General features: G+C 41.8%; 2 protein-coding genes across 2 annotated transcripts in view; both read left to right on the top strand.

Moving 5' to 3' along the window:
* The window catches only part of LOC105195553, a 96703-nt gene that overhangs the window by 56113 nt on the left and 18584 nt on the right, over positions 1–22006 (top strand).
* LOC105195551 (interferon regulatory factor 2-binding protein 1) lies at positions 333–20761 on the top strand. Its single transcript, XM_011161003.3, is given in 6 exon segments — positions 333–713; positions 716–1132; positions 19315–19466; positions 19670–19856; positions 20087–20328; positions 20428–20761. Coding segments are annotated over 6 exon segments (1485 nt in total). The 5' UTR covers positions 333–367; the 3' UTR covers positions 20569–20761.

Below are 22006 nucleotides of genomic sequence, written 5' to 3'. Positions count from 1 at the left end.
TGGTGCTGCTGCTGCTGCTGCGGCAGCGGAGGTTCGAGCGCGCGCTCGGTGGAATCAATTCTCGTTTCGCGGAGCGAAGTGATTCTCGAGGTAGACAAAGCGGACGATTTAGACGCGCGGGGATAACGTCGCGACGCGACGCGACGCGACTGATAAGAGCCCGCGAGATAAACGTGCGCGAGACAAACAGTGGATGTGAAGTGTGATAAGTCAGCGACGAGCGAGTAGCGACACAGTGGACGAGTAACACTCATACACACGCACACAGGCACAGGACACGTACACACCCCCACACGCACACACGTCGTCATCGTTATCAAACGGCAGGAGTTGTTCGCGCGCCGACACCACGTTTCTCGCCGGCAAGATGATGGGCAAACGGACGCAGTGCTATCTGTGCGACCTGCCCAGGATGCCGTGGGCGATGATCATGGACTTCTCGGAGCCGGTGTGCCGTGGCTGCGTCAACTACGAGGGCGCCGACCGCATCGACCTCGTCCTCGAGTCGGCCAAGCAGCTGAAGAAGGCCCACGGCTTCCAGGACGCGCGGCCCTCCGCCTCCAAGACGTATCGCACGAGCGCGGGTGGCCACACCGAGCACAACGGCGGCACGAATCTCGACGTGCTGCCGATCCAGAACACGCCGCAGGGCAGCCACACGCGCCATCACAACATCGCCGCCGGCTACTCGCAGCTGCACCATCGTAACTCCATCACGAGTTCACGTCGGCGGGCACGGCGGCGGCGGCCGCCGCCGCCGCCAGGCAACAGCAGGTTAGTCGCCAGCAGCACGGCGACGAGAGTCACGAGATCGCCAACAGCATCAGGAACAACCCGCCGCGTCTGTCCAACGCTCATCTGGCGGCGGTCGCCGCGCACCAGATGACCCTCCACAATCGCGGCATCAATCAGCTCAAGCGCGGCATCTCCGCGATCGAGGAGGACGAGGCGCACGCCGCCGCCGAGAAGCGGCTCTCCCTGGAGGAGCAGCATCCGGTGAGGCCGCCGCTCACGCGCGGCGACTCCCTGCCCGCGGTCAGCCTCGCGGTCAGCTACGTGCAGGACCGCAACAAGGAGAAGCATCCGGTGAGGGCGCCCAGCTTCGACACGGCGACCACCTTCAAGGCCAACGGTGAGTTTTCCCTCCGTGTTTTTGGGTCGCGCCCGCGCCACGCGAGCGATCGATCGTTCGTTCGTTCGTTCGTTCGTTCGTTCGTTCGTTCGGGCGGCGGCGGCGGCCACGACGACGGCGGTAGACGAACGCGGGTGGGCGGGAAGGTTCGCTCCCCGAATCGCGATTGTCTCTTCCTCGTATTTCTCGCGTGACATTCTTTTGGGAACTGAACGAGAGGCTAGACCGTTGAAACGCGGAGGCTCGCAGTTATCTTCGCTCGACTTCATTTGCTACGGTTTTTATGTCCCTTTCGAAAGCTCCATGTTTACACAGTGTGCAGGAGACGAGATAGATTGAGTACGCACGCAGCACTTTGTGCTAATTTATGCGGGCGTTTACGAGCAAACGATCTCTGTCTCCTCTTCCCTCTCTCCCTCCCTCCCTCCCTTCTTTCCTCCACTAGCACCCTTGCTCTCGAATCGTATTCGAGTCGCGTGCGTGTGTAAGTCGGTGAGCATTTATATATCTGTTGAAGTCTTCGCGAAAATCGATTTTTGGTGATGCGATTAGATTCCACAGATACGATACATAATTCATTCATGGACTTTTCATTCATCACCGAGGGTCATTAGCCACTAACGAGTGGGATCTTTAAAAAATGACTGCGCGCGATCGCGGAGGCGCGTCTCCGAGAGACTTTTCGACTTTTTCCAATTTAATTTGATTAACACTGATTGTGAGAAAAAGAATTCGCTAATAATTATCAAACTGGTGAGATAATTTTAATTAAACTTTTGATTGATGAAACCAAATATCTAGTAACATTCAATAATTGTGTTAATATCAACCAGATATAACAATAACAACCAATCGATTACTGTAAACGTTTACTAAATAATGCGAAATATTTGATTGAATTGAGATGGAAATTAAACTGACGTGATTATTATTACCAACCTCTGTTTTTCAATCTGCGATGAACGCCAGACGCAAGTACGAAATGCAAATTCTGTCGAAACTCCTATTATTGCCGACTGATTGTAATTTCTCTACGCTGAAAGAAGAATAATTTAGAAAAATATATTTCTCAAGTTAAAAATAAATTATTTTATACCAGTTAATATTTACTTAAAACAAGGAACTGACGTTATAAATATATTTACTTGATCATAAAAAATTTTTTTCCAGTGTAAAGATTGTATTACACTATAAAACGACGATGCACAGTTATTGTTAATATCGCGTTTCCTTTTCCTTTAACAATAAGTATACTTGAGTCTGAGTACTTCTCGTTTTTTTTTATTTTTTTTATACACTAGGAAAAAATGTAGTGCCTTCAGCGATTTTTTCAACAGCAACCGAATATTTTGTTTTCTATACAAACGAACAGGACCGTACAGTTAGTAAAAATATTTTTGTTATTTACATGTATTTTGCGGAAGCAATTAAATTTTTTTTCCCTACGTGAAACACAATATTTGATTGCCGTTAAAAGTTGCAAACAGCTTTCACTAAATTTTTTTCCTGGTGTAAGCTACAGCCAATTAATCCTGTACGGGTTTCTGTGTGTCAAATATGTGTGCCGATTTACTTCTGAAAAGAAAAACAGAAAAAAAAACGTCGGCCAGTGTGTCAGTTAACCGTCGCCTTCGGTTCCATATAAGAATAAATACCCGGAGACTAGACAACAAAAAGTGCCTCGGGACATTCCGACCTTACGCGACGCGGCCGTTGTCGGTAGCTCGACATAATTTTTTAGCGGGCGGTGTTCTGGCGTTTTTATCGCTCCCTACTATAAATAGTTGAAGAGGAGGGCTGTGCGGGCTGTGCGCACAGCCATTCGTTCGTGGCCATCTGGTGCGAGGTGGCAACACACACACACATACACACACACGCGCGTCGCACGCGTCGACGACGAGGACGACGATATAGGGAGATCGCGTTAAAAGGAAGCAACGTCCTCCGTCGTGTCCTCGCTCTGCTCTCTCTCTCTCTCTCTCTCTCTCTCTCTCTCTCTCTCTCTCTCTCTCTCTCTCTCTCTCTCTCTCTTTTCGTTCTCCCGCCGATGTGCTCTTCTCTCTTTTTCTCCTCCTCTATCTCTGTCTAGCTCTCTGTCTTCGATCGGCGTCCGAACGCGTACAAAAGAGACGTACGTCGAGCACGTGATGGGACGACCAAAAGATACACACGTTCAGTTGCCATGTCGTGACGTGTTCAATCAGATGACGTCACGCCGCCGCCGCCGTCGCCGTCTCGCCGCCGTATTTATACCCGATGAATGAGACCGTTGTGCGCCCGGTCGCTCAATAACGAGCGAATCCCACGAGAGCGAGCGAATTTTCGCGGTAACCCTGTCGTTGCGCACTGCTCTTTTTTTTTATCATACAGAATATCCGTGCGACGATACCGTCGGGCTGTCGTCGAGACAGTTGCAGAATAGGCCAGCGGGACGGGGGCCAGCGGGACGGGTGCACGCTGCTGCGTCGTCTTACTTTCTCGCGTCTCGCGTTACGTTACGTCGCGTTATTACGCGCGCGCCACTGGCATTGTTACGTGTTTACGCGCGCGTAAGATAAGGGGAAAGATCGAGGCGACGAGAAGCGGATTGACGACGGGTCCTCTTCTCCTTCTCCTCCTCCTCCTCCTCCTCCTTCTCCTCCTCCTTCTCCTCCTCCTCCTCCTCCTCCTCCTCCTCCTTCTCCTCTTTCCCCGTCACTTCGCGAAGCACGCGAGGCATGATAAAGTCTTGTTTGGGGCACGCTCGCCATCGCGGAGTGACTCTCCTTCTCTCTTTTTCTCTTTGTCTCTCTTCTTTCTTTCCTACGTCACGATACGCGATACAGAATCGCTCGCGCCGCGATTAGTCGCTCCGGTTTTGCCGTTTAATTGTGTTACGGGGGAGCCGACGAGCGGCGAGCATTGAACCGACGATGAGAGATGACGGGGAGGGCGAGGGGGAGGAGACGAGCGCCGCCGCCGCCGCCACGCGCGAACGACATCGTCGGCGATAATTATCTCCGTCACGACGTCGCTTCCGTCGTCCTCTGACGAAAATATAAAAATAATATACGGGCTCTTATCGGAACAGATACAGGGTAACTTCGGTATTTACGTCACGCACGAGGATTTACAGCGCAGAAATCGGAAAAGATACGAGTGAAGAATTGATTGCTTGCAACCGCTCCGTTACGTGCCTTTATGTTATATTTATTAATGTTGTGCATTGAGAAAAAAAAATTGTTAACTTGACTAAAATTTTTGATTTGATTTTAAATTTCTTTATTTCAAGTATTTTATGTATTTAAGTTAAATAAAAAAAAAAGTTAAGTTGAAGAAATTTAATCAGGTTGAAAAATTTAGTCAAGTTAGTTTTTTTTACTTTTTATATTAACGAAATCATCGCGAGTTAAATCAATTTATCAACGTTATAAGTGGTGCAGCAATTTATTACAACGTAGTAAAATGTTTCAGTAGGAGGTATAAAGGGTTTAGTGATTATTTCGTGATACGTAAATTTAGAGAGATAATAGAGGATGAAGTACACAAAAGTACACGATTAGCTCTTGTATTGTCTGTTCAACTTGATTGTCCTACTCACCCAGAGAAGTTTCTTCGAGTAAAAAAAAAAAATGTTTGAATCAAAGAAATTTGTTTACTGCTATAAAGGAAAGTTTCTTTGATTTAAAAAAATGTTTTGATTGTATTTTTTTATTAGAATTAGAGAAATGGTTGACTGTGTAACGTAAACTTTTATTTAAATGAAAGAAATATATTTTTAAAACTAGAACAACTAAATTATTTCTTACATTTTTGTTAGTACCTTTCTTGAATTAAAAAATTATTGTTATTAATTAAAAATTATTTGTTTAAATTATTTAAATTAAATAATTTGAACAAATTATTAATTTAAAAAAAAGGATTAACCACACACTTTCTTGAAATCATGAATTTTTATTTTCCTTGAAGGTATTTTTACTTCAACTTAAAAAAATCAAGTTAAAGAAACAATTTCATCAAATTAAACACAACTTTTCTCTGGATGCTCATGAGTGGCCATAAATCTCATTCCTTTTGTCATACAAAAATACAAGGATCTTTTAAAATAATAATAGTATGAAGTTCTTATTGGTACAGTTCATTGTCCTTAAATGCAGTAAATAATACTTTTATAAACTTTCGTTAGATGCTCTGTATGTACCGAAGTTACTCTATAAGGAAGATTTACACTCTTTTACGCGAACGGCGCGTGAGATGAATGAACACTGGAGCAATCTGCAGTATCTCGAACTTCTGTCATTAACGCTCGCGAGGCTTTCTTTTTCAGGAGATCTTATTAGTAGATTATTAAAGCTGAGCGAGGTCCTGCCGTTTCGGCGGAAGTCCGGAAATTTTTCGATCGGAAATCACGACGGAAGCTCGATTTCTCCAATCGCGCAGAACAGCCTCGTACTCCGGCACGCGGGCGGCCTTGCGCGCGCATCATTCGATCGTACTCCTCTGTATATTCGAACGAGTGCATTCGCACCTCCCTCTCTCTCTTTCTCTTCTCTCTCTCCGCTTTCTGATGCAGCCTCCCCCGCGGATCGTTCTTTTCTCGCACGACGCGTCGTCTTGTGACGTGCGGGTCTCGCGTCGCGCTTTTCAGTTCCGTTTTCGCATCTCTTTCGTCTCTCTCTCTCTCTCTCTCTCTCTCTCTCTCTCTCTCTCTCTTGACGTGTCGCAGCGCGGCGACGAAACCGGTCCCGAGGTTGTCTCCTCCGTTTGCCGCGGCGCGCCGTGACATTTCGCCGGGATAACTGTAGCGTGCCCCCCTTTTCTTGCTCGCGCTTTTCGCACCGGCGAAGATACGCGGCCCATTGACGATGCGGCGACGATGACGACGACGTCGTTGTCGCGTAACCCTACCCTAACCTTACCTAAGATAACCTGACCGTACTCGCGCGGGCGGCATGCTGACCTTGCTCGGACCTTGCTCGCCGACCGTTATTTCGACACTCTAAATTGGCGGTGGCTTCTTCTTCTGCGGACAGAATGGGCAGATATGTCAAAGAGTTATTCAAATTATTTCAAAGAAAATCATTTGTTATCCTCGTCTTTCGCTCGCCAGAATTCTTTCATCAAATTGCTTCTATTACAAAAATGTATATAAATTTCCATTTGAAGATTAATGTCTATTATCTTTTCTGTTAACCTAATACTTTAATCAAATAAATTTTTATTCTCTTCCAAGCTTTTCACTTCAATACTTTTTCATCAAATAAAACTTGGAAATTTGTTCGCTTTTAATCTACAGATTACGTTCTGAGATCAAGCAGTGCTGATATTTGTACATTGAGAGAAAAAATTACTAATTTACATAACTATTACTACACTGAGAAAAAAATTTGTTGAGTAACTAAAATATTCAGTCCGACATTCAAGTAAACATTAATTAAGTTGACGATAATTATTTAGTTGCAAAAAAAAAGGTATATTTTATTCATACCAATCATTAAAATTTTTTAATCAAGAATTAATTAAACCAACTTAATATTTAGTTGAACGTGTGGAACTAAATATTTTTCAACAAATATTTTCTCGGTGTGTAATATTATTCAAGTACTTATTTACTTTCAAACAAGCGAAAATTATTTGTTTGTATCTTCGTTTGATATTCAGAGAGGCAAGAACAGAATAATTTCTGTGTTGATTTGTATCTCTCGTTGGAAAGCTGCCAATATTTACTACAAAGTAATTTTCACTTGTTCGAGATAAATAAAGTCATTCGAATGGTACTAATAATACCTTTATTTAACTTTAGTAATTTTTTTCTCTCAGCGTCTCGACGAAAGTGTTTCTCCGTGAGGAGTAAACGTCGGAGGACAATAACCTAGAGATTGTGTGAAAACGCTTGTACGCGGCATGTTTTCGAGACACACGGTGAAATGACGTAGAAAACGCCGCGCAAACAGCTGAATATATAATATACTGTCGCGCCGTCTGGTATCAGTTGCGTTATCTCACTTGATAACGGCTGTAAGGTAATCAGCGATCACGAACCGTCGTCGCGTTATCGCTGTTATTCAATGCTGTTATGAACTGCGTGTGTGCGTTTCGTTAAAAAATTTTGAATCAGCCTAGGCTAATAGATCTGAAGATATCGCGTCGGTTACAGCGATAATCGCAAAAGTATGTCTCAAAAATATTTGTTCATTTTATTACAGTCAGAAGATGTTTAGCTTTATCACGGAAATCTATTTCTGAAAAACTTTTTTTACGGAGCACACAACGCCTTTTCGAAACTAATCGCGCGAGTGCAACGAGAAGAATGATTGTCAACATGATTAAATTTTTTCAATTCGATCAATTTGTGTATTTAAGTTAAATTTCTCCAGTTCGAGCATTTATGTGTTTAAATACATAAATACTTGAATTGAAGAAATTTAATCAAGTTGAAAAATTTAGTCGAGTTAACAATCTTTTCTCTCAATGTGTGTGTAACGATTTCTACGTCGCTGCAAATTCTTTTTGCGTCAACAATAAGATTCGCTCGAAAGTGCTTTAATTAAAATCCTTTAACTTCGTATCGCGTTGTCTTTATAAGAGATTCATTGCCACATCTTTCGGAAATATCGGCAGTTACCCGTAACGTGGTTGCATCGTGTTACGGTCGTGAAAATACCATTGTAACGAAGTAACCGAGAGAGAAAGAAAAAAAGTCCATCGGAGAACCGGCATTTGCTTGTTTTTCCTGGCGTGCTTTTTTTAATCCTTGAGGTTACTGTTTCCGTTCAAAAGACAGCGTTCACGTTTTACGTATACGCGAGTTCTGATAAAAATAGATTACTGCTGGCAAAGATTGGGGTCTGGAAATAAACACGGAGATCGTGAGAGAGAGAGAGAAGAGAGAGAGAAAGGAGGGGGGGGAAGAGAGTCTTTGAGATCCGGAGAAATTTCGCTTGTTGTTCGATTCGACCATCGATTATTGATCTTTTGCAACTAAATGCCTGCTAGATCTATTCGACGACGTATCGTTGATTTATACGGTGCGAGAACAATTCCCATCTGCGAATACGAATATTGCGCATCTTATATACCGAAAGAGAAGTCTTTTTATGTTCATGTAGATGTATTTATTTTGACAGCGTTTTCCTGATTTCAATGAATATTAGCCAATAACTAAAAATAAAATAATTTATTTTCAAATTTTGAAAATTTAAGAATATTTTTTTAAAATAGGAAAATGACGTTAAAATAATTAGTATGTTTGCTTGAAAGTGAAAGAAAATTTTTTTCTAGTGTAACATTGGAACTGAAATGTAATTTCCAACGAGTTTTTTTTTCAACGAGTTTTAACGCTGCAAATATGGGAAATGTTTAACTTCGGGGATAATTAAAATAACGTGTGTAATAAAGATCTCCCGTGTGAATTTTATAATTTAACAATATCAAATTTAACAAATTTTATAATTTAAATATTTTATAATTAAAACGTATTTCTCGTTAATCTCCATTACGATCGTATCAGTCGTTGCAACCGTCTCCTGAGGGATTTCATTTCTCCGTGGATGACATTATAAATTATCTCTCTAATCTCGAGATTCGAAATCAGCTATTTCTCGAGTTTGTATCTACGCGGCGTTACTTCGGACTGTCATTCATCATCGGAGCTTGCCGTTTATAACGAACGGGGATGCTCTCGCGCGCTGACAGTATCGCTTTCCTTAATGGAAACCGAATCTCGCAAATGGACGTGGCTGTAATTTTACGAGTCTCCGTCGGCCATTTAATCCTTTGCCGCTGCATTAATTTGTTGCACGTCCTGCTATATTTGTGTTCTACAGATTCAACTCGAACTTTTAAGTTATCGCCAACGTTAATTTTGCTCGTTTATTTTTTTTTTACAAAAAAAATGAATTAATTCGTTATATAATGTCAGATTTACATCTCTTCATGCACACTTTATATAATTTGAGATCATTTTGCGATTTATTGCGCGTCAATATTACGTCAGTAAGCATTAACATTCCATACTGTAGCTCGACCTTCTCATTAAAGATTTGCCAGCAAATCTTTCCGCGATTCGTTCCTTCCTACATTTCCTTGACAGTGGCGAAACTTCTCATGGGAGTTAACGTATCAATAACGTGTAAATAATGGATTAGAGCAGCGGTAAGCGGAGAGGAGAAGGATCGGTTGCTTCGGGGCTCTCGACATTCACCGACTCGGAACGCCCGGAATTAAACCGAACGTGATCCGCCGCCTGTTTGCGAGAGAGCATCTCGTTTCGCGAACGTTAAGCACGTACGTTACGTCAGGCAGTTTGCGTGCGGCAACGTCAGTCGCGATCAATCATGCGGCAAGAGAGCGACGGCAGATACGGTCCGTCGACTGGCTTGTTTGATGACCGGCCAAAGCGCCCGCGCGCGCATTCACGTTCGCGTGCGTGCGTGCGACAAGGAGCAGAGGACGTTCGGGAGGGAGAGAGAAGGGCAAGATCGTTCTCGTATTCATACGCCAAGCGTATACGCGTCTTCCACTATATTTCAGAAGGAAATAACTGATACAATTTGTTCACAATAAAATATATGAAATAAATTCTGGAAACTTATTTAAAATATAAAATGCACCTAGAGAAAAGTTATGATGAGATTCCTTTAACTTGGTTTTAAGTGGAAATAGAATCAACTAAATTAGGAAGGTGACAAGTAGGATCATTACTACTTTACAACAGTTTTTCTTTTTTTTCTTTTTTTTCTTTCTTTTTTTTTAATAAAGGAAGCCAAATTCAATCGAAATTAACGAGCAATAAAAATTGATTTAAAATACTTATTTAGAATTAATTTCTTTCCTTTTTTTTCTACTTAAAATGGAAAATGAAAAATATGTCATAAGAAATTATATCAAATGTTAAGTAATAAATTAATAAATACTAAATAACTTTTATTTTATTTTAAATATATATTTTAAATAATATTATTTTACATACGATCAACAACCCTTGTCTATATCAAACAGATTGAAATTAGAGGCGACAAATGCGCGCTCAGGGGATCCGAATACGAGATTCTGGGAATCCGAATACGAGGTATCCGAATACGAAATTTGAGTATTTGTGCGCGTCTGCCAGGATAATTGTATCAGGATATATTATCCGCGGAATAAAATGGACAGATTGATAATCGTACGCGAGGCTACGAGTTCGCTAAATCTGACGCAGAAGTGAGGAATTCTCTGTCAAGTGCGAGAGGAGAAAAAAAAATATATGTAAACATTCTAAAGATGTTAACTATGGATGACTCAGACCAAATTCCGATTAGTTTGACCGGCGATTAATGTGCCAAGCAATATCTGTGTTATTTTATTACCGTGGATTAAGTCATTAATCTTTTATGTAGTGATTGCAATGTCAAATCAGTTTTTTAAAATCATTTCTGATATTTAGGAAAATATTACTTTTAATTATCTCTCTGATAATTCTTTGAGATTGTGATATTATTACTCAAATAATATTTCATACGTTTTTATATACATCTACGACGTTGCTTTTGGTCTTGAAACGCAGCTTATAAATCCAATCAGAACAGTAATACCATAATATTATATTGACAATCGATTTAATAATACAGATGTTCACAAACATCTATAAGATTTTCCTCCCTTAAAAATTGAAAAATTGCTTACGAAAAAAACCAAATTTCTTTAAAACGCACATTTAATTACGACCATAATTGGAACTTATGTATAACTTTTTTTAAATATTTTTCCAAAATTTGCAATCGGTTTATTGAATATATAATCTTTCTTTGAAATTATTGTATAATATTTACTGCATTGCATTAACAACTTTTTTAAATGTTCGACAGTTAAATTTGCACGAATGGATAAAAATTACTTTAACCTTGAGTGCTAAACATAATTGGGACCATCATTTAAATTAAGGATAGCGAATTGTACAGAAATGTTGGATTATATGGAATTCCGGTTAAATTAATCGTCGATTAAATAAACTGGAATTTGATCGAAGTCGCCCCAGCATCACGCTGAATGCCAACGTATAAATGCCGACAAGATTCCGATTGAAAACTGTCAATATTTCAATTTATCAATTTATTTATTCTGTGCCACGTCAATACGCGTTATTCTGTGTCACATATCATCGAGTTTGCTATTTATGTATTAAGGAATGCAATATGAAACTTGTTGATCGCTCTCCGCTCTCTCTCAATATTTTTTCCGTCTTCTGAAAGAGGAAAGTGAATGATCCCAACGATTAATTAGACGTGGATTTCTAAAAAAAGAGGAGAGAATGAAAAATGAGAATAAGCGCTACGGTGCGTTGCCGCTGCCGCTGCTGCTGCAAAGCGTGAATCGTAGTAAGGCACAAGTGACGAGAGGTAGGCAGCACCTCGGCGAGTTGTGTGTGTTTCGCAACTATCGCGCTGCTACGTATTGCGAGCGACCGATCGATCGATCGCGTACAGATAGGCACTTCGCGCTCTCCTGCCCTACGTCATCGGGACGAGTTTCACGTACGTGTGCACGTGTATGGCAGAGAGCGGAGAGCGTGTACACACGGTCTCTTAAGCATAAATGCGTGTATCGCACGACGTGCGCCGGTGGAGGGGTTGCACTTTCGAAACAAGGCCACTGTATACGTCGGTCAGCGATACGCACTGTCCAGGAGCGTGCGAGTTTACGCGTATATACACGCGTGTTGCGAAAAGGCTCGCGACTCGATCTCTCTGAACGCGATCGGCCATTCGTTGCGCGATTTCTGTCGAGCATAGGCGTCCAGATAGAAATTCGCCGGAGCGCCAAAATTTCCCGCGAGTGAAGCCGAATTGTCGTCCAAGCCGTCAGTCTAAGAATGAAATTATTGGAAAAGTTTGAGAAAGAGGAGTAGGAAGTAGCTTCGCTTAATTATTTCCTAACATGAATTCAAGTGTTTTCTTTTTTTTTTAAAGATATCTCGTTCACGTAACGAGATAACTCTCGGTGTAGAAACTTGACAATGTTTACATACTCGAGAGATAAAGAGAGCTAAGGGGTGAAACTTCGCGATAAGAATACTCATTTCGAATGAAGATTCCAATCTCCACGTGATTACGGATAGATACTTGTTGCCGTGCAGTCGAGGAGAAAACGCATACGCGAGATGTCTATTTGAATCATTGCCTAGGCTCGTACGTTTTAACCGTGAGTCATCGAAAATAATAAAATTTTATTTTAGCGACGGTATAAACGTCGTAAATACACATTTTTTTCTGTCGCCGGCCTCTATCGGCGAAATAATCGCGTAACCGCTGATTACCGTACATAAAAATTTATTCCGATAACGATGTCGTACGTCCATGCATCTGTTTGCGACGTTAATCTTTTCAATTTTACTAAACGCATAGCTGTACAAATATATTCTACAGTTGCAGTCTAAGGTTAGCGACGCTCAGTGATGCACCTAACGGAGCGTCCGATTAGATTACTGGTTTTTTTTTCTCCGAAGACTGGACGTGTTATCAAATAAAGTGGACGATATAACGAGAACTGACTGAAGTTCCGTTCGTTGTCAATGAAGGGAAATATCTTTTATTTAAGATCGTTACAAAGTAACGTGTATAGTTATCGTTATGAGATAAACCGGGAGAAATGAAGATTGAAAAAAAAAAAATTGAAAAATGAAAACAGGAAAATGTTTTATTAAAAATCTATATATTGAGAAAAAGATATGTCAAAATTTATTTGTGGGATATAAAGTTATCTCATTGAAATAAATTATTTCAGAGATAAAACCTTATTTCTGGCGAATAAATCAATTAATAAAAAAAAAAGAGATATATTTCATAGAAATGTATATTTCACATCATCAGAATCAAATTTTTTTATAACTAATATTAAAGAAGACACGAGTGACTTTTGCTTGTTAATATTGCACTTTGATATTTTTTCTCAGTGTAAATTTCATTTATTTTGCACCGAACAAATTTTAGAGTCGAAAAATAGTCTTGGAAAATCGATATGTAGAATATACGATTCGCACAAACGTAATCATTTGGCTGCTGATACGAAGAGATCAAACGCCAATCATATCACTTTATAAAAGAAAAATTGAAAAATGAAGATAGGAAAATGTTCCATTTAAACTCTATATACTGATATGCTTATTGATATGCAAAATTTATTTTGAGCGAATATAAATTTATTTTATTGAAATGAATCTTTATTCTAATACAGCGGAATAAAATTCTATTCCTAGTTAATAAACCAATTAATGAAAAAAATGAGACATACTTCATAGAAATATGTATTTCATCATAAATTTTTTATGACTAATAAACATCAAAGGAAACGTCATAAGTAACATTTGCTTGCTAATATTTTGACTTTTTTCCCCAATGTAAGTTCTTATTATTTTTCTCCGAACGGATTTAAAAAAAAGTGACCTTGGAAGATTAATATGTAGAATATATGATTCATAAAAATGTAATCGTTTGGCTGCTGATACAAGATTATATCAGCCGATTATATCACCTTACACTGAGAAAAGATACTTTAAAATTTATTTGTGAGATCTAAATTTATTTCATTGAATCTTAAAATATGGCGAAATAAAATTTTGTTTCTAGCAAATAAAGCAATTAATAAAAATAGTGAGATATATTTTACAGAAATGTATATTTAATTATCACAATTAAATTTTTTTCTAACTGAAAAATATCGAAAAAAAAACGTGACAAGCAACATTTGCTTGCCAATATTTCGACTTTTTTCTCAGTGTAGAACACAAATTTTCTTGTACACCGAGATTCGCGCGCGAGTGCAAGGCATCACTCTTCTACGTCGGAAGACTTCGCCGCTTCCTCCTCCCCCCCCAACCTCCCCAATATTTATCATTTTCGCCAGGGTCTTTCAACGGCATACTTTCGCGAGCTTTCGGCTAAATTAAAAACGGCAACGGAAACGAGCTCGTTTACCGGGAAACGGGGCGAGAATGCCGCGCAGTTGTTCCGAGGAAACCGAGTCGGAGCGGAGTAACGCGTAAACGCGAAAGCCGCTCCGAATAAATCGCGAGCGCAAGCTCGGCACGGCCCTGATCGAGTGTGACTAAGCCGCGGCCGCCTACGTGCATGATGCGATGTGTCGCGGTTACGAAAAGAGAAGGAGCGGGAGAAAGAGAGAGAGAGAGAGAGAGAGAGAGAGAGATACGAACGCGCGCGTGCGTACGTTTTCTCCTCTCGTCGTTCTATCCATCTTGCGCTCGCCTCAGCATTCGCGCGTCTTCCTCCTCGCGCGATCTCTCGCTCGGATGGTGAGACGTCGCCGGTCCTCGGCGCTCTATCGGAGCCGTCACGGAAAAGTACCGGTCACACGTCTACCCGGTGGCACTCTATCCGTCCTTCTCCCACCCTCTATCTGCTCCGTATGCCGTAGGCGAGGCCTCGGTGACTCGCACGCGTGCATACACACCGTCATACTACGAGCTGCGTGGCGACGGCGCGGGACGGGGGGCGGCCGCGCCGTATCTGCGCGCGGGATTGCGTGTCACCGCGAACAGCCGTGACCGAATGATGATTCTTCCCGCTCGGCTCGCTCGCTCGCTCGCGCGCGGTTAATAAGTCGGCCGCTCGTTTCGTTGCGTTGGTATATACGAGAGCCGTTCCTTGGCTCTCGCGTTCGTCGCCACCGGACCTCTAACCCTTGGAGAGAGATGCATTCGACGTATATATACCGGGGCGCCTTTACACAGAGGCGTGTTGATACACAGGCACCGCGCGTATTTTAGCTCCGCAGTTAAAAATAGGCGCTTGACGGACGAGGATGACGTTTCTCGCATTTGCCAAAAAAACGTAAGCAGGAAAGGAAGGAAACGTTTGTGGGATCTTTCCTTCCTTCTGGATCGTTACACTAAAAAGAGATTTGGAAATATGGAACGAAATAGTGTCAATTGAACGTTCGGTTAATGAAACCAAAAATAATTTTAATTTTTTAAATATTTAGTAATTAATTGTCAAACGGTTGATTAGATTATTTTATTTGGTGGTACTTACTGAATATTTAGAAAAAGAAAATAAATTTTTAATTGACATTACTTCATTCAATATTTGTTAACTATTACTAAACTCTTTTTTGTTTCATTAATAGACATCTGAATATTCGTGACGCGATTGTAATGCGACCTAGATGGTTACTAAGCTATGGTGAAGTAGTTTCAATTAAATGTTCAGTTAATATAATATTTAGTAATGGTTTGCTAATAACCATTCAGTGAAAAAAGGATATTTAAAAATTTATTTGTGGGATATATAATTCATTTCATTGAGATAAATCTATCTTTAAATACGACGAAATAAAACTTTATTTCTAGTGAATAAATCATTCAAGAAGACAAATGAGATACATTTGACAGAAGAGCATTATTTCATCTCAAATATTTTTTGTAATGAATAAATATCGAAGGAAATGTCACAAATAACATTTGCTTGTAAATATTTTGATTTTTTTTCTCCCAATGTAGGTTACTATTAATCAAATTAAATATTACTAAATGTTTGATTATATTGGTCAAACACTTAATTGAAATTAATTTACCAAAGCTTGATTATTATTTAAGCTCTTTTTCTCAACGCATGAAACTTCTTGCTCACGAATATTTCGATTTTTTTCTCCCAATGTAGGTTACTATTAATAAAATTATTAAATATTTCAAATATTTGGCTATATTAGAACGAAACATTTAATTAAAGTTGGTTCACCAAATCTTGATTGTTATTTAAACTCTTTTTCTCAATGTATCGGACTTCCATTTTATCTGTAGATTAGAATTCTGTTCACGATTGTTTGGTTGCCACGGTTGATATTGGTATCTCGTTCCGTTTGTATACCCTCATTAGTCGTGTTAATTTTCCGGAATTACCGGTTAAATCGCGTTAATCGTTCAGCCTTGTTTTCCCGCGACATTCCGCAGAGTCAGTACCAGAGCGCCACGTGCGTTTCGATAATATACGCGAATCAAACTCCGAAGTCCTCGTAAACAACGCTATCGCGCTACTTTGTTACCGAATCTCGCTCAATCTAGTTACCACATGCGTGGGCAGATCATCTTTCTCTCTCTCTCTCTCTCTGTCTCTCTTTCTCATCTACAATAACATCGTGCACGATACACGACGGACGAAAAGAAAAAAAAATGAGAATATGCCTGATACCGGGCGGTCACAATATACTAAATATAGAATTCAAATACGGGATATCGTGTTTCAAAGTTCGACTTATCGAGCTTATCAAGTTATTCACGCGTAATCGTAAAGACTCCGAGATTCCGGAGGCGGGGGCGGTGGACGCCGAAGTTACGAAAGTTCCGGAATGGTCGAGAAGGAGCGACGGAGAGGAGGAGGAATATCGAGAGTGTATCTCGTTGACGAATAACGATCGTACGTGAGCGGAAAGCCGTCGTGGCCCCGTCGACGAAGAGTCACTCGACGTGCGGTACAAAGGCGTCGCGCCAAATGCGCGTAATTGAAGCAAGTATGTATTCCGCTCGCTCGCGACGAATCGTGACAGCGATTAGAGAGAGAGAGAGAGAGAGAGAGAGAGGGGGGGGGCAGGGCAAGACGTATACGAACGAATCGCGCGACGATCAGCGTGGAAAGGAAAAAGATGCCCGTCGTGCTTATTATGCGCGTTATATCGCGCGTTGTATTCTCAGAATGAGCCCCGCTCCATTTAATCCTTCGAGTCACGCTGACAATTCCTCGAAGATTCGTCTCGACACACACACACACACACACACACACACACACACACACACACACACACACACATTGAGATCTGTAAAAAGCGAAGATTACGAGCTTTGAACTTCTTAAAGACCGACTGATGCAGACGGCTTACCGAGTTTGTCCTTCGAGGGAGCTTTGTATTATGTAAAATTAGAAAATCAAAGGGGGAACGAAAGAATCGTTCTTCAGAAAGGGGACAAGGGAATTATTTTCTTCGAGAAAAAGAATACTCGTGATTTTACGTGGAATTCCGTCATCTAGATTTTCAATTATTACTATCAACCCCTTTCTCAGTGCGTACGCAGTGAAAAAAGAATAATAATCGAGCTCAGATGAAATAATTTCAATGAAATATTTAGTTAATATAAAACCAAATATCTAGTAATATTTCGTAATTATATTAATAGCGACCAATCGGTTATTAAACGGTTACCAAACGATTACCAACTGTTATTAAATATTTGATTATATTAATCGAACATTTAATTGAACTTACTTCACGAAAGCTTTAGTAATTATCATCTAGGCTTGATTACTGCTATCAAACCCTCTTTTCAGTGCGTGCCCGTTGGGGCTATAACGTGAACAGAAATTATATGTCGTATGTGATACACGATAAAGCGTAGTGACTGAAAAGAGTAATCGGCTCGCGATACATAAAACATCGGGTAAACGATCGGCGCGTGTCGAAGGCCAATGACGATACGACGCAATACGGTAACGTGGCCGTGTCGTGATGATATGTCGCCGCCGTTGTCGTAGTCGTTGCTCGCATGCGACCTGCGTGTTAATCGCCTTGGCTGCTTCTTAAGTGGCTCGCCGAGTAAACACTATCAAAATGCACCGCCTCGTGACAATCGCGCGGATTTACAATCGTCGTCGCGATTAAGGCCGACTTTTTGGCGCACATAACGATAATAGAGGCCCTTTTACGAAGACTGAGAGTCGACGTTGTCACGTTTCAAAAACGCACACGCTGCTGTTATTTGCATGCGAGCTGATAAAAAAAAAAAACATCGCATTAGCTCTATCTTCGTGCCATCGCGACAATGGCGTTCTTTTAATTAATCATCTTGCGAACATTAATCACCAACGACAATTCGTCCCGTTAACGTTGAAGCTCGCGAAGTCGAGTGACAACTTCACGATGTTTTTCGACACATACGAGATGCGGATTTATCTGAAAGCGATGATGAAGACACTTCACCTTGGATTTCTATTGAATTTTATATCGATTAATTGAGACTAGAATACTTTCAGGCGACTCTTCTAATGGAGAAGTCAAAGGTCAAATATATATATAACTTCGTAACGGCTAGGAGGTATTTCAGCTTGCTGAATCTCCACGCCGAGAGGCGCGGATCCACGTAGGATCTCTCTCGCCGAAGACGTCGATTCAAGGTCCATCGAGCGAACTCTAGAAACGACGTTTACTGACGTAATCTAACATGCGCGAGTAACGATTCGCTCATATTCCCGCCTCGTTCCTCGTAATCGTTTCGCTACCATTATCGGCGCACACCGCGTCGGGGAGAGAAAAACGACATTTATTTCTGCCCGCCAATGAAGTCATTGTGCTATAAAGGCGATTATTACAAGGGGGGAAACATTCCGCGCAGATTGCACACGGCAAAAAAGTGGACGTGGGCAAGGACAATCTCGGCACTCAACGATAAATTACAAGTGATCGCACGCCGCGTATCGATCACTCGCGATTCACTTTCCCGAGGAAATCCCTAGCAGTTTTGTTCCCGCGCCACTGTTTCCTTGTTCCCTTTCGTGAATCTAGAAGCCTGTACTTCAGTTGGAAAAAAAAAGAAACGAACGCATTACTCTCTCGTGCGATAAAAATCACGCCGATCAATTGGCAGATCGCTTAAATTCGATCGCGTTACGGAGTGTCACTGTTCTTTGCACATTAAAAATAATAATTCAGGAGTTCACTCTGAAAGAAGATGCTCAAGTGATACAGTCTTATCGCGAAAGAAAAGAAAGTATGATTCATACAATTCTTTTTGGAGAACACTGAAAAAAGAATTTAGGTAATAGCTACCGGATGTTTTGTGAAACAGTAATTTGTAAATGTTACTAAATTCGATAATAGTTGCTGAATACTTAGAAAAGTAAAATTAATTTTGGTTATATTAACCAAATATTTAATTGACATTATTTCACTCAACGTTTGGTAGCTACTATTTTTTCAGTGTTAAGTTGGAGTTGAAAGTGGAAGGTAAAAAGTAAAAAAAAAAAAACTACATAATTTGCATTCGCTTCGTATTTTCATAATTTTCGCATAATCTTTTCTCGAGCGAACTCCTTTATAAATGTTGTATGAATTCTTGCCCGATTGTCCGCCTCGGAAAGTTCCCAGTTCGATACTTTGCTATTGATATATGCACTTGGGTGTAACGTTAAGGCGCATGCATTTGACGGTATATATATTTTCAGGTGCATACGTCGGGCCATCCATACCGCTACCACCGGGCAACGTCGCGGCCAACGGTGGAGGGTCGCCTCTTCGTCCAAGAACGAGTCCTCCGCCGCCGCCGCCGCCGAGCCAGGAAGGCGCCAACGACAATTCGCAATCGAATCATCATCAGGTACGCACGCGAAATTAATTATCAACTAGCGTTGCTTGAGCCAGCCGTCGGCCCATTCATAGGCGACGATCCATATTTATCCACGCGCAAACTAGTGTTTCTACGCGCCTTCTGGTTTGCCGCTTAAACGCCCACGCGAGCGCGAATCCATTATGAGCTTGTAATCCTAGAATGCCAACTGACGATGGCGCTTCCTCTTCCAGGGCACGGCGAACGGCCCGTCACCGATGGCCGCCCTAATGTCAGTCGCTGACAATCTGACATCACCCGAGCCGGTGCCGCAGCCACCGAACAATCCCAGTCCCACCAGCAGAAGTCCGCCGACCACGGCCGCGAACGCTCAGCAACGCAGCGCTTCTAGAGGCTCACAGCATAGCCCAAACAGTTCAGGTAATTTCAGCGGAATCATATTTTTTTTATTTATATCTTCATATTTTATCTGTTATCAGTGTCCTTGTGTTTACACGTGGATTACATATGTATCTTATCAGACTTATCGACGAATCGTACGATTAGAAAACACTCCCTAATATTATGAAAATCAAGCTTCTGAAGTAAGATTAGTTGCGCTTTCACGCAATAAAAAGTAACAATCGCGAAAAAAAATCGTATGATCGCAGGCTCGGGCAGACGGTCCAGTAGTTCAAGGCAGGTGTCCTCGACGACTGTGACGACGTCCTCGGAAGGCGCGGTTGCTCAAGCTGCCGGCGCCGAACCAGTCACGGCGCCGACTCTCAAATGTACTCTATGCCAGGAACGCCTGGAGGACACGCACTTCGTGCAGTGCCCCAGCGTGCCGCATCACAAGTTCTGCTTCCCGTGCAGTCGAGACAGCATAAAGAGACAGGGTGCCGGCTCGGAGGTAAATATCTCGGATCTCGCGAACTTTCTCGTGCCCTTCCCAAATATTCCATCAACGGGGGTACTCACGGTTTCCGTTCTCGTTTTTTTTTTGTTTCAGGTTTATTGTCCGAGCGGCGAGAAATGCCCGCTGGCGAACAGCCAGGTACCGTGGGCCTTCATGCAGGGTGAGATAGCTACCATCCTGGGCGAGGACACCACGGGCACCGGGCTCAAAGTCAAGAAGGAAAGAGAAACTTAAAGACCCTCTTTCAATATCGAATCAGGGCTCAAATTTTCTGTCCCTCTTTGTACAGAGGGGCTGTTATATGGTTGGAACCGTGAAGGGTTTCACCGAAACGCTTTTGGTAACGGTGATAAAGACTCGTTGGCGACACGCGGGAGAGCCAACGAACGACTCGAGCCAAAGACGTTGTCTGGTGCGATACGGATTCTCATGAAGTTGTTGACGCCAACGATAAGGGGGGTAGTATGGAAGGGGTGGGCAAAAGAAAGAGAGGGTAGGGATTGGGGGGAGGGAAAGTGGACGATTTGATTTTGTTCGAAGCCGGCGGTTAATGACACGCTTTGACAATGTGATCGGTATTTTAATCTTTCGTGACCGGTTTTGAGAAGAAGTCTTTGGCAAATTGCATGCTGGCGATCGATTGTTCTGCTGCATACATGTACATACGGATTTCGTAAAGAGGTTGAATTAACACGACGGAAGCAGCGCATTATTTTTCGCGGATTTGGAGGAGCAGTGCGCGACATTGGAATCGCGACGGCAGTGATGATGCTGGATAATTTGTTGCCCGGTTGGGTTTGTACTTAGGCTCGATATGCCTTTCTTCATTGTCTCTTGTATCGCGGGCATAAGTGCTCGCGTTCTTTTACACACATACACAGACATACAAATGCATTTGATAGACACGTACATAGACATTGGAGACACACGTATACATACACACATACACAACAAACAAATACAGATACACAACGTGTAAGAACACATTTCACTTCGAAACGAAAACATTGACTTGGTATCGCGAAACGCACGCGACCGTATTGTACTTTATTTTTTTTTCTCGCGCGTCCAACCGAACGGTTGGAGTCGGGGATTTAATTAATGACTAACGCGAGAGACAGGTATCGTCTCCGCGGCTATCGCCGCCCCTTTTTCTATTCTTTCGTTTGTATACTCTTTCTACCTATACTCTTCGCTCGTTGTATTATATAATAAACATATGGCGGACATTCGGACCCAGCGCACGGGTTTTCTGTACATTGTGTATATGTGTACATACCTACATTATTAATAAAGCGTATAACTGAAAGAATTTTTAATGTTTTTTAAGTGTACAAAAATCTATATTCGTTTTTGCGTTTTGTCTCATTAAATTATTATTATCATCCTCTGTCTCTCTCTTTCTCTTTTCTTTCGTCTCGTTATTTTTTTTTCTTCATTTTTTTTATTCTCGCGAACGAAGTTTGCCGAATCCATCTCTCCGAAAGACGCTTTTTTTTGGCGCGTAGAGACACGCGACGTCTACCTTGGTTGTTTTCGGTTTCTCTCTCGCGAAGGCAAACGACGTTGCGTTTTACTCGCGCTCCTTACGACCGCGCTCGTCCGGTCTTCGGGAGGGGGAGGGGGGAGGGAAATAACAAAGGAAAAAAAAAGTAGAAGAGTCACGTGAGAT

The sequence above is a fragment of the Solenopsis invicta genome, chromosome 4 (assembly GCF_016802725.1).
Source record: "Solenopsis invicta isolate M01_SB chromosome 4, UNIL_Sinv_3.0, whole genome shotgun sequence".
NCBI classification, from domain to species: Eukaryota; Metazoa; Arthropoda; class Insecta; order Hymenoptera; family Formicidae; genus Solenopsis; species Solenopsis invicta.
Note: the sequence above shows the minus strand (reverse complement) of the source record. Positions and strands in the feature narration are given on the sequence as shown.